The following is a 14123-nucleotide window of genomic DNA, read 5'->3' on the forward strand; positions in this document are numbered from 1 at the left end:
GAGTTTGACCTACATTCAAAAGGCTATAACAACATAACACCATCAACCACACCACCAACAATCACACGCGTGCCTGGCAGAAGAAACTTTCAACTTCGACATCGTGAAAGGCTATAAACTTATATATTGTATAACATTTGTTCCAGACCTTGTTTACTTTTGGTCTTTAAGTGTTGAACAGTGGGTTAATCATGTTAATAAGTTGGAATAAATTCTTAGATTTACTTACTTTACTTTAGTTGGCGCTACAGCGCATTGTGCTCCCATGATGCCTTAAGTAAAAGATAACGCCAGCTTACTCGACCTCTAGCTTGATGTCTTCAGTTTCGAATACCGAGAAGGCACGTGTCGGCCTCAACTTGATTACTCCACCGGAGATGAGGCCTGCCTCTGCTTCTTGTTCCCTCAGGCTTGATGTGAATACCTTACGAGCTGGAGCTTCGATGTTCATTCGCTCGACACGCCCTAGCCATCTTAAGCAGTTTTTTGACCAGTGGCAAGTCGCTGTAACTTTGCTTTTCGAAACAGACCGGACCATAGATCGTACGCAGAATCTTCCTCTCAAAGATACCAAAAGATCCTTCATCCGCCTGGAAGAGGGTCCATGCTTCTGCACCATACAGCAAGACTGTGATGATTAAAGTTTTGTATAGTGTCTTTTTGGTACTTTGCAATAGGGCCTTATTCCTGCTTTCTTAGGCCAAAAAACAGCGATTAACAAGGGTAATTCTACGTTTGATCTCCGCTCTGATGTCATCTGCAGAATTAACAGCAGTGTCCAGATAGGCAAATTCGTTTGCCACCTCGAAGTTGTACCTGTCAAATTCCAGTCTACAGTGTCCATCAAGACCCATTTTCTTCGCCTCAGACTCGATATTAGAGAAGGCACCCGTCACTGCTCATTTGATTCTTTCCATAATGTCAATGTCATCTGTATATCCAAAATATTGTGTATATTTTTGAATATATTGTATTGGCGTTGGTATTGCGGACCACTCTTTCAAGAGTAATATCAAAGCAGCACATCGACTTGACGAAGTCCTCTAGTGGTTTCGAAGGTTTCGGTCGAGTCTCTTCCAATTTTGACGCAGCAATTAACATTTTTCAACGTCATCCTGATGAGTCGTATCAGTTTGGTAGGGACACCAAAACTCAACATGGCACGGTATAGTTCGTTCCTGTTTACACTGTCATAAGCTGCTTTAAAATCGATAAAAATATGGTGTGTTCTTGGGTCTTTTTTAGGATTTGAGGTAGAGTTAAAATGTGGTCGATTGTAGATTTTTCAGGCCTGAAACAACACTGGTAAAGGCCAATTAGTTCGTCAGTAAATAGCTTAAGGCGTTCACATAATACGCTTGACCGGATCTTATATGCGATGTTTAAAAAGCTAATGCCTCTGTAGTTGGCGCAGAGAAGGCGATCACCTTTTGTATGCATGGGGCTTAAGTGCCACTCGTCGGGCATGCTTTCTTTCGACCAAATTATAGTAACTTGCTGGTGCATGCTCCTTACCAGATCTGCTCCAGCGTACCTAAAAAGCTCCACCTGCAGACCGTCATCACCAGCCGCTTTGTTCTACTTCAGCTTGGTCATGGCTAGTTCGATCTCACTCTAGTCTGATGGGTGAAACTGTAGATCGTCACCCAAATGGTTTAAACGTTGTTGCTCGCTGGCGAAATCGTTGACTTCAGCAGCTGCTCGAAATTATTTCTCCAGATTTTTAGCATTGATTGCATCTTGACTACGGTATTCCCCTATTTATGTTTGCAGGCTCCAGGGTTGCTAGTGAATCCCCATTGTTTTCTTTTTGACTCCTCTTTAAAAGCTCCGCACTTGTTTCCTGTTAAAACATCCCTAGATCTCCTCGACTTCACGCTGCTCATGGACTTTTTTCTTTCTTCTGAGCAAGCGGTTCTCATCCCTTCTCTTTTCGACGTAGAGCTGGCGGGAAGATCGTGTCCTCCTTTGCTGCCACAATCTGTATGCCTCCGTTTTGGCTTTGTTTGCCTGAGCACATTCAGAGTCAAACCAGGGGCTGTGAGAAACCTAGAACCTCTTCTGCAGCATTCCTGATGGATTGTTTGCAAAGCTGCCAGTGAGTCTCTGGACACATCTCGTCCATTGTAGGGTTTCTTACAAGCTCTAGGGATAGACTTATAGATTTAGATTCTGTATAAATTGTCTTAAACCTTTTATCCGTGATATAAATTATAATGATTATGAAATATTTATTGGTTTTGAAAGTGATTTTATTAAAAATGTAATATAAAACTTCCACTCTCTTCAAAATTTTACCGATTACTTCCTCAGTTGTTTGATTCAAATTTGAATCACCACTTCAACTTATATTTTGACACTTGATATGACAACTGAGTTAAACAGGTGTCAGATGCTAATGTTGTCAACTTAAAACCTAAAACTCAAAGATCCTTGTAAGAAAAAGAAGAAATTGTCAGCAATTTTGAAATGTCTTAGACAGAGACATCTGACAGTTTCAAAGGTCATCTAAAAATGGATGAATGGATGACAGTTTCTGGAAATATTTTCACAATACATTGTATTACATTTTTGAACAATCTTAAATATTAATAACTAACAATTTCAGGTTGATTTATAAAATTGTTTCAAAATTAAGACTTATATGTCCCACTTTAATTTCCTTGTATTCATGAGATATCGCATGGTCCAGTTGCGTGAATGACCTTTTCCATAGGTCATAAAAATCCTTTACTGTACATATATACATAAGTCCTTATCCTAAAACAAAAATCATAAAACATACATCTATGCGAGTCCAGTACAAAACAAAACATAAACAAACAAACTATTTATATTAGAAAAAGTAAAACATTCTAACTAAAGTGGGCCTCGGGGATAAAGCAAGAAAGACAACAAGATTGTAGTTCTGAGTAATAAAAGTTATTTGTCATAAATAATTTCTATCTACGAATGTGTATCTTTATGTACCTAATAGATTATTCCAGAATAGAAACAAACTACATATTTTATATCTACATGTGTACCTTCCCTACACCTAACTACTTTTTCTAGGATAACAAGGTCCTTTAAAAAAGAGTGTACCCTGTTGTCAAAGTATCTACACTAAGGACGAGTATTAGTATATGTATTTAGGTATGTGTTTTATGTGAGTTGTAATGTTGTTTGAAGCACGACCAAAGTAACTCCCTTTTCTTTTTTCAAAAAACTCTTTTGGGACACTAAAACTAAATTATGACCCCGATACTGACTGTTATATGGGGGTACCTATTACATACCTACTAAAATGCTGTTGCTGCTTCCAGGCGTAATTGTATTTTATCATTTAGGCCGATGTCAAGTATACATAAGTATTAAAGTAGGTTTGTACGTATAAACTTTGTTAGATACTTTGAAGCCAGTAGATGTAGACATCATAGTATGTTAGGGAATGGAAGGATTTCAATTGAAATTTATTACTTACCCAGAGATCTAAGATAAAAATAATTTATAGAACACACACATTATTCCATCTATGTATATATATGTGCATATGGACCAGTTTATAGGTTCTTTGGTGCATTATTGAAAATATATAACAATAATTTTTGAACTTATAGTGTGAAATATGGGTATGTTTGATGTATTTTGGTAGAGCTTACAAAGATCGATTGGTGGAAATAAAGAATCAATTATGAAGGTTTTGAGATAAGCTCTATAGACACATATTAAACAAATCTATAATATTTTCAATTTAATAAAAATTGATTGATCGGTTTGAAGTTTGACAGTTAAATGAAATTTGATATGATTTTTTGTAAGAATTTATTTTTCCATTGTTCTCTCATCTATTATTATAGATTGAATATCCTCTGGGATCTGACCTCGTAGTAGATTCTTCTTGTTAATAACATCTCTCTTACATTAATATATCAAAATATTTTGTTTTAATATTATATCGGCCTTCAAAATAAACAGATAACCCCATCAGAATAATTCAGACAATATTGAGTAATTTGGATATTTTGTGCAAATAAATCACTATAAATTATATTTTTCCAAAACCATATAATTATGAATAATATGGAGTACCACAGGGAAGCCATTTGTCACCTCATTTTTTAATAAACTGGTTTCACCTTACAATAATTTACAAATTTATTCTGCGGTCTTGAGTTGTGTATTATCAAGTTAAAATTAAAAACAATTGACGGTACACTTTTTGCTTTTGATGTTAAAATTTTAAGTTCAGATCATTCGGAGAACTCTAAAAATATTTAAAATCTTTCAACTAAAAAACAAATAATGATCTATGTGGTAATGGTGCTCAGTTAAAGTAGAATTAGAATTGTTGAGCAAATCACATTCAAAATTTGCAAACTATTCTTAATATTTCCATTAACATTAATCACTCATAGCTTTTCATATTCGTTACCAGTCTCACAACCTTTTCTTGGATGTGGAACTTTAATGGCAAAATATTATTAACTCATTAAATTCCAACCTAAACAGCATTGTAAAATGGGTAATATGTCTTGTATTGTTAAAGCGAGATATACTCACTTTGCCACTACTATGAGTGGTGCTTGGAATGTGCATCAGCAACAACCTTTTGTGTAGCGATCACATAGGCGATGTCACCAAAAATGACGCAACATGTCTTGGTTTTTTGAGACGATGCAAGAAATTCATCTCTCCATCTGATCTGGCTACAATTTACAAAACCTTTATACGTCCGAAACTTGAATATAACTCTTATTCCTGGGCTGGTGCTTTAGTAACTTATTTAAGCCTCTCGGACAGTATTCAAAGAAGATTTTTTACCGTTATTTTAACGGACTATATGCTCTAGTGAAATAGCCAGTTGCATACCTCCCTTTAAACAATTAAATCGTAATAGCCACGCATCTAGGAATGCCCATCAGTTTATCCTTGAGCCCAACTTCGGCCGTACTATGAAGTACAGAGATTCATTTTTAAACCGTACTACGCGAATGTGGAATGACTTGATATGCTCTATCTTTTACTATCATTGCAATGTTGAGGAACTCAATATCAATGTACACCAATACCTCCTATCCAACACCCTTCCGAAACCTACGAAACCTGCGCTAATCATAAAAAATAAAAAGACTGGGATGCGACCCACACTGATAACTTCCCATCCTGTTTGTCGATTTGTCTCGCTTAAAAGGTTTGTAGGTTTTCGTGTTTTCTTTAAAAAGTTGTCGCTTGAATTATTCTAAAAAATTTAAAAATTAATAACGGTATTTTGCACATGATGAAATAGTTTGATTTCAAAATCTATTTTTGTTAAGTAGCATTTCTTAAAAGTTTTGATTTCTTACATAAACAAATATAAATTGGAAGAATGAAATTAATTTGAAGTCAATACCTTCTATGAACATCATTTTTACCAAATGTTAGTACTGTTTTGTGTAGATTTTATTTTTTTATGAAAAAATGGACTGTTGGATTTTTATCAAAAATTTATTAAATGTCGAAAAAAACATTTTTTATGAGATAAAATAAGTTAGAAGTCAATATTTTTAATTTTTGAAAAGCTTTTTGAGTCGAAAATCAATTTTTACGAACCTTTAGAAATGTTTGTTTTAGGTTTTTACTTTTTGTTAAAAAACTTGAAATTCGATTTTTCAAAAAAACATTATCGAAATTTTAAAACCATATTTCTCATAAGACAAAATTAGATTCAAGCTAAAATCTCAAAGTTTTGAAAAGATATTTAAGTCGAAAATCAATTTTTAACTACACTTGTTTTTTTTTAAGTTTCTAATTTTCTTTTGTAAAAAAACTGTCAACTCGATTTTTCTCAAAATGGTACTCAGTTTTGAGAACAATATTTTTAAAAAAATAAAATTAATTTAAAGCCAATGTCTCAAAGTTTTTAAAAGTTATTTGAGTCGAAAATCACCTTGAAACGTCGAGAAATTTTCAATTTGACAAATTGGACTAATTACAATAACTTCCTATAGATAGTGAAAAAAATCTCTAAGACTTGTGGTCAGACCTAGACCCTTTTAACTCAAAAGGAAAGTTAACTTTTTATTGATAAATTCTTATGAACTTATGCTCTCAAATTTGTACTCATACTAATTTACCTACACATATTGATTTTAAATCACGTGACATTTCAAGCTTGAAATATGTTGTTTGTCGAAAACATTTCAACAAGTAAAAATGATTGTTATTACTGATATTACAACATTGGCAGAAAAATCAGCTGACTTAAGTTTTCAATAGATTTTGTGCCTAATGTCCTTCGATTTCAATAAGAAATGGTTATGATGAAATCCAATGAACCATTTTCCAACAATTGTCAGATTTCTTAGATAACTGCATCTGATAATTTTAAACTTTCTTTGACCATTGCTTAAATTTACGTTTCTAACGGTATTGGCACACAAAAATTGAAAGTTCAGAAGACTGTTATACATACAGGACAACTATTTTACTACAAATTTAATATTATTGTAAGATTTTACCAACATCTGTACTTTACTCTCTCAGCAGCAAAAAGTTGTAGTAACAACCATGTTTAACAACCATTTTCAATTACGATCAATACTAACGCTAAGTTAACAAACATCCTTTAAGCTCAGATGTAGGGATGCTCACTTTAATCGACTCCATGAGGCTGAGAACAAGAATTCGAAAAAACTGACAACATATGTTAACGCTACACAGCAAACATTTCTAATTTATTATCAAAATGTAAACGGATTACGTACTAAAACCAATCAGATTTTCAAAAATGTTGATAATTTACCTCAAGTGCTGATACAGAACTTTTTGACACAAATGTTCAAGTTTTTCGGTGTGACCGTCATAACTAATCCACGACAGTTGGAGGAGGATTTTTAATAGCTGCTAAAAACTCTTTTATAAACTCGTTTGTAAATTACTTCCAATAATTCGTCTATGAAATGTTGGTGGCTTTTATGTAGTTGCTGCTTAATACCGCCAAGTTCTAACTATAATTTAAATCAACAAATCTTTGAAAGTTTGGGAAATTTATTTGAAAACATAAATCCTAAGAATTAAGTTTGGGTAATTGGTGACTTCAATTCACCAAATCTTAAATGGTGTAGGCATGACAAAAGCCAAGAATATTTTCAGATTAACCCATCTAATTCTATTGAATTTTGAACTATCGACACAATGGCCTCTTAAGAACTTATTTAGCTTAACTAATTCAAAAACCATTACAACAAAATTCTTGATCTTGTTTATATTTCTGTCATAAGTCATAGCTCTACAGTTCTACACTTAGCTCACTTAGCTAACATCTATCTAATAATCTCTGAATCTTCTATACTTGACAAAATTCTAAACCTTGATTTCAACGAAATTCTGGTTCTGACGGCATGCCACCATTCATGACAAATTAATTGCTAGGATATCATCTTAACTTTGTGATAGCGTTGTCTGTAGAATTTAATATTCTAATTCGCTTGTTATTATTAATTCTGGTGTACCCCAAGATAGGCACCTCGGTCCGTTGTTATTTATGCTGTTTATAAATGGCCTTCCCTCTATATTAAATAATTCGTTGACATTAATTTACGCAAAAGACGTGAAACTACTTTGAACAGATAATTTCTGAACGGACTGCAAATTATTATAAGAAAATATACTTCAACCATGGGAATGTTACAAATTGTTAAAGAATTTGTCAATTCCTCGCAAGAGGCGGCACTCGTGATACAATTTCAAATGGCACAGGCAGGGATTGAACCCAAGACCTTTGGCTTGACTGTCTAACGCTCTAAACATCATGCACCGGGTACTTTCTTTTAGTTTTAATAAATAAAGGCTGTATTTGTGTGGCAACTTTGTAATTTAAGTAATACAAGTCATTTGCCTCCATTTCCACAAATTATAATTGAAATAGCACTGACCTGTAAGGCTGCTATTACATCTTTCCTCATGTGTAAAATCAACTGAATTTCAAAATTCTAAGTCTCAAAAAAAGCCTTGAATTATAACTGAGTTCAATTGAATAAAATATTACATAATATGTTCATACAACATGTGAATAAAGTCGAGTAAAAGTATAATAACTTTTTTATCATTTGAAGAACCTATCATCAAAAACTTTATTCAACATTGACACTCTTAGGAAAGTTTATGACACAAAATATTCAGCCTATAGGAAGGGTATACAATGAAAGTTTTCTTTTTCTTTCCTTACAAAAAAAAAGAAAAAATTGATATAACAAGAAAAGTAATGTCAAACTTTTGAACATGCCGCATGAGACGTTTTCAAAAGAAAATCCATTAAACTTTGGTCAAAAATAGAAAACTTTATTTTCATCTTATCAATAGGAAATATACCTACATACTTTCCTTTCTGTTGCATATCTATCTACGATTAAACTTGAAGGTAAATGCATAGAGATAGAAATTTGTACCTTTCCTTGAAGGACTTCATATACAAAACTTAACTATACTCGACTCGATTCTCGTGTACCTGCCCTCCTTAAGGAAGTTGGTGAAATCATTCAACTCTTTATCCTTTATTTTTCGCTGGGCAAGGATACAGACGAACAAGAATTTTCCAGGGATCCTTTAGGTATGGGTATAGCTATAGTTGCAGGCATTTCTTATTCACGTATTTATACCCTACCCATTATTCCTAAACCAACGGCAATATTTCCGCATTTTCCTGTTCTTTTTCGTTCGTTAAACCGAATCCTTTTGCCTGCAGAAACGTATTTTTTTGTCAGTATTTATTGGACTCAAACTCTCTCAATTGGAGGGAGGTGGTACTGGTAGATAGGGTAGGGTTCAGAAAAGGTCTTGATATGGGTAGGGTATAGGGTTCAGCTCGGGTATAGCGATGATGTTGGGTTTGAGTTTTGGTTGGGTTCTGATATACATATGTTTAGTATACAATGAATGCAGTGAACAAAGTGAATAATAGCCTTTTTAACGTTGTTCTCTTGTTCTTTTTTTCTTTCTGTTGCTGTTCTCGTTTCTTTTTTATTTTATTTATGGTATATTCCTGCTCTTATGCCATTTTGTAGCGGAAAACCTTTGCTGTTTCACATCACGGCAAGAGTGGCGGATTAACGCTTGACTGGCAATCAGGATTCTCATTAGCCGAAGGGGCGGATTCGTCAATAGTTTGGCAGTATAAGTTTTCGCAGTTACGTGGCTCCAGTGATGATGGCAAATCAAAGCTGAAACTTCATTTTCAGGATCATGAAACGCGTGCTATCGAAACAAAGGTAAGTCCTAGTTCTAGTCATGATTCTCAACGTCGTCGACGTTGTCGTCCTCGGCGTGAGTGCTTTATAACAAATTTTTAATTTCCGTTTTAACTTCTTTTTATTTTTATTTATTCGTTTTTCTTTTCCTATCAAGTTCGTTTGAATTTCTTTCTCTATTTTATAAAATCTTTTTTTTTCTTTTGGGTTTCATTTTGTGTTCGTGTTTTCTGGTTTGATTTTTTCTTTCTTACTTTTCTGGTCTCTTTGTACCTTATATAGCTTCAGTAAGATGAGAGTTTTTTTCCATTATTTAACATACTTACTCGTATATACAATTTTCAATCATATAACTTTGCTTCCATTAACTTAAAAAGCAAAACGAAAATACACAAATAAAAACTAATATAGTTAAAGTAGTTTTGAGAATTGTTTAAAACTTTATTTTTTTTTTCCTTTGATTAAATTGAAAAGTTTTAGGTTAATTGCTTTTATTTTCAGTTTTTTGATAACGGTTATGAATAAAATGGCAAGGAAATGAATAATAAGACATTTAAAATGTTTATTTTCTTATTACAATAATCACCATAGTAAAAAGATTTGCTGATTGATGCTGGAATATTAAGCTTAACAAAAATTGACTTGAAATGGGTTTTTGAAAAGTAATGAGATAATCTCTGTTTTGCCGAAATATAAAACTAAGTTGAGACGATTGACAGAACTTAGAATATTGTCAAATCACTCAGTCGAGTAAAAAACTGTCCCAAATGTTTTAGAATCTTATTTGGCAATATTTTCAGAAAACGTCTTTGTCATTCATGTCAATGGCGTTTGAAATTGTCAGATAACAAAATTTAAGATTTCTGACCATTTCTGCGCATTTTTCAATAAGAGATTTCAGTTTGAATAAATTGTTATCTGGGCAGCTGTCATCTTTTCACATTTAACAAAAAGTTTTAAAGTTAATCGTAAGATACCTTTTTAACTTTTAATTCAATTAGAAATTCAGAGTTTACTTTCTTGACTTAATTTTTTGCCTTACAGTTTAGTTTAAAATGTATGATTTCTAAAAGTTTGTGGATCTAAACTCCATATTTTAAGTTTAAAAAAGTTTAATTAAAGAAAAGAAGATGTAAATCTGGTTTCGAAAAAGAAATAATTTAGTAATTATATTTGTTAATTTTGTTTAATACATTTCTATGGTTACAATAACGTACATACAAACTAACGACAATAAAAATAGAAAATTCCGTTCCAAGACACTAAGATTCAAAAATTGCATTTCTTCTAAAAAAAATCTAACTTCTCGCAAAAAAAGGGTGAGCAAAAAAGAATAATATTGTCGGTTTTAAACAGGATGTTATTGGAAATTATATTTCCAAGTGTCTAGTTATTGAATTAAAGTTTCAATTTTTGTTCGAATCACATTAAGAAAACCACCAAACTTTAACTTATGAATGGGTTCTGTACGATATTCCGAATCGCAAAAATCCGTTTTAAAGAATCTCGAATCACAAAATTCATCCGTTTTTATGCTAAATCAAAAGTACTGCAAGAATTATATTTTCCATAGTAATGGTTTTAATAATTAATGAGAATCAAAAGGAACGAAGTTTGTATTGAATTTGTAGGTTGTTTTGGGTAAATTGTGGCTTGGTTAGGTAGTTTAGAAGCGTTTTTTGGTAATTGTATTTTGTTGTTTATTGGGCACACTTCACAAAGGTTTTTTAAAAAACAAATTTGTTGGTGTTTTTGAAAGAAAGTTGCCAGGCAAGCGACAAAGTAAAGAGTTTCTTCTATATAAACAACTTTCTCAGAATTTAAACTCCCTTTTACGGGAACACACCCGCTCACGAGACTCCGACAACAAACATTTTTGTCAACAAAAAATTTCCAAAACATATAGTGTCCAAAAATATTTTAACAATATGGGCGAATTGCTAAAATTAGTGGACCAAACTATTGTAAAGCACTTATCATACCACTCTAAATTTGTAGGAGGCCACCCTCTACGGAGTTCTAAGACTAATTGTTTTGACATATTTCCGAACTCTCAGCTGATTATATGCTTTTCATTTAGTAAAATATAAATTAAAATTTAAATACATTATTCAATAACATTAAGTATTATAAAGAGTAGCAGATAGTCCAGGCAAATATTTCTGAAACAATATTTTGTGGGAAATTGTTTCACAAATCCGGTGGGATTTCGTAACGCTCCACTTATTAATTCAGCTTCAATTTATTTTGTATCTTAATACGAGCATTTCTTAGTGCGATATCGGTGTTTGAATGAAAGAGAATCTTTTTTAGCCAATTAAAAACAAAATCAAAATAAAAATGTTTTCAAAAATTTTCTTGCTCCTTTAATTTTTTTTCAAAAATACAATCGAATGTTTAAAAAAACGGTTTTCTGGATTAATCTTTGTAGGATTTTTATTGATCTATTTAACTTTTCAAAAACAGGCCGTTATTGTTAAGAGTTTATTCAAGTTTTCAAAACCATCCTTTAATTTTCTGTGCAATTTATTATTGTTGAGATAGTGATAATCTAAGACAAAATGAGTAAAAATTGCCTTTTAACCTATTTTCAAATTTTGTACTTCCCTTTTTTTGGAAGTTTTTAGAACTCATAAATATATCTGTCCCCCAAAAATTAGTGGATGTTTGATTTTTCAGGACTGGAAGAGATTTTTTGTGAAACCATTCTCAGATTATTGGTTTATATATTTCGAGTAAACCAAAAATATTTAGTTCAGTTCCTTAAATTATTTTAAACAAATAAAACCATTGAAAACTTTCTTCTATTATGTACCTATGCTTTAATGGCTAAAAATATAAGGACTTGAATGACCTTTAATTCACAATAATTTAGCGTCATTTTTTATTTTTAATGGAGAATATACAAAAATAATGATATTTCAAACAATTCAAATTTTCATGTTTTTCTACTTAAAGAAAAGTAAAAAAATTAAAAAAAAAAAGTTTGAATCCTATATATTTAACTATTTTAATAGATTAAAATTGAATTGGCTTTTTATAATATGGCTTAAAGCTTTTTATGTTCCTAAACAAAATTTTTCTTAATAAAAATATTAATAATCAACACAAAAACCTCATCTAATTATATTTTTTAATTTTACTTCTTTTCACTAAAATGTGTTTATTTTGTATTGTTTTATTTTTTATTTTTAAAAGATTTACGATTTATAATCATAGTTATTTCAAAACCTATTGAAAATAAAAATTTCGTGTTGAATTACACCAAAGCCTTACTAAATATCAACTTTGGAAATACATCCAAGTATTGAGATTCTTTTTTAGGCCGCACATTAAGAATGCGAAATGCTTTGATCAACTCTTTGGTATTACCATCCTAGTTTTATAATCAAAACTTTAACTCCCACACTGAGTTAAGAGTTTAAACATCTAAATATAAATATTAACCATAACCCTTCTGCAGAGTATTAGAAATACATGTTACAAAAAGGGCATATTCTTCAGAAATCCAAGTGCAACATTAATTTCAATTTATAAAAGTAATAGTCAAAAACTTAATTCTATTTCAAGAAAATAATAACCACGTAAAATGCAAAAACAGACACATTCTACAAAAATCTTAAGCAAATAAGCAGCACTGTTTTTTTCGGACTCAGAATTCTTCCTGATCCCACCCTCAAGGTGCCTCTGATTAAACAATCTCTTCTAAATTGTTAAACTTATTTCACATCCTAGTACCAGGCACCAAAGAATACGAATTTATTAAAAACAATTTGCTAATTTTTGAATAATTTACCTTTATAAGTCTTATCTAGAGCAAATATGTTTGTTTTGAATATCTAGTAATACAAAAAGAGTTAATTACGAAACTATCAAACTTTAATGACAAAAAGTTACGAAAAACTTTCTTTTATCCAATTGAAACTTTCCTAAGGTTACAATGTTTACGTAATAGGTTCATGTTTTTTTTTTAACTTGTTGACGATGTTCATACTGCAATTAAAAGTTTACTTCAAAACTAAATGATATTGAATTAGTAGTTACAAACAAAATATTAATGTTAACATTAGTGCTAAGGGTGGTATTGGGAATGCTATGGAGGCTTATGGCTTATGTCGTGCAGATTTGTATTTAATTTTGTTGATTTCCTCCAATATTAATAAAACGTGATACTTGTCTTACGCCATTAAAAATATAAAAATCAAATAACAAAAATTAAACAAAAAGTTCCAAAACTTTTAATTTCAATTAAAAATCATGTAATTCTTTTAACACTATTAATTCATAAAGCTAAGCTTTCATTCTTTTTATATTTTTTTATACATATTTAAATTTCTTTCAAAATAACAAAAAATATATATTTAAACTTTTTGCTAGTGTATTGTAATAAAAGAATTTTAATTTTAGTTCCTTTTTGAAATTATTTATTTCCGTTTTTTTTATTACAGGAACTAGAATGCCAAGTGCTGCAAAGTTTGCTATTTTGTATGCATGCGTTTTTGACAGCTAAAGTTGCTTCTGTCGATCCAGCATTTTTAAGTTCAATTCAGCAGTCTTAATTAATCAATTAATTAATTTATATTTAAATTAAAATTAAATTAAACAAAAACAAAAAAAAGATTACAAAATAAATGTAGGTTATACTAAATGCTGTAATATTGTAGTTTAATTAAAATTATTTATATATATAAATAACATTTAATGTAGTATAAATTATTAATAAACAAAGATCTAAAACAATTATATATATATATAGATTATAAATAATATTATATTTATTATAAGTAATGCATTTATTTAAAATAAAAAAAAAATAAAATGCTTAATTGGCGCAGCGCTGATTCAAAAAAAAATTATTATTATCTTAATTTTGTTCAAAGCTTAAATTTTGCTATTTTATTATTATTTTTCTTG

The 14123-nt window shown here is 31.0% G+C and overlaps 1 protein-coding gene across 2 annotated transcripts in view; it reads left to right on the forward strand.

The window, feature by feature from the left end:
- Positions 1–13922, forward strand: part of LOC129951214 (gamma-1-syntrophin) — a 290397-nt gene extending 276475 nt beyond the window's left edge. The window contains exons 10-11 of one of the 2 annotated variants that reach the window (XM_056063254.1): positions 9027–9230; positions 13658–13920. In XM_056063254.1, coding sequence (XP_055919229.1) covers positions 9027–9230; positions 13658–13768 — 315 coding nt within the window. In that variant the 3' untranslated portion in view covers positions 13769–13920. Of the gene's footprint in view, positions 1–9026; positions 9231–13657 lie in introns of both variants that reach the window. The other variant, XM_056063253.1, reaches the window with a different exon arrangement.
- Positions 13923–14123: the final 201 nt, after the last annotated feature.

This window comes from Eupeodes corollae, chromosome 3 (genome assembly GCF_945859685.1).
Source record: "Eupeodes corollae chromosome 3, idEupCoro1.1, whole genome shotgun sequence".
In the NCBI taxonomy this organism is placed as follows: Eukaryota; Metazoa; Arthropoda; class Insecta; order Diptera; family Syrphidae; genus Eupeodes; species Eupeodes corollae.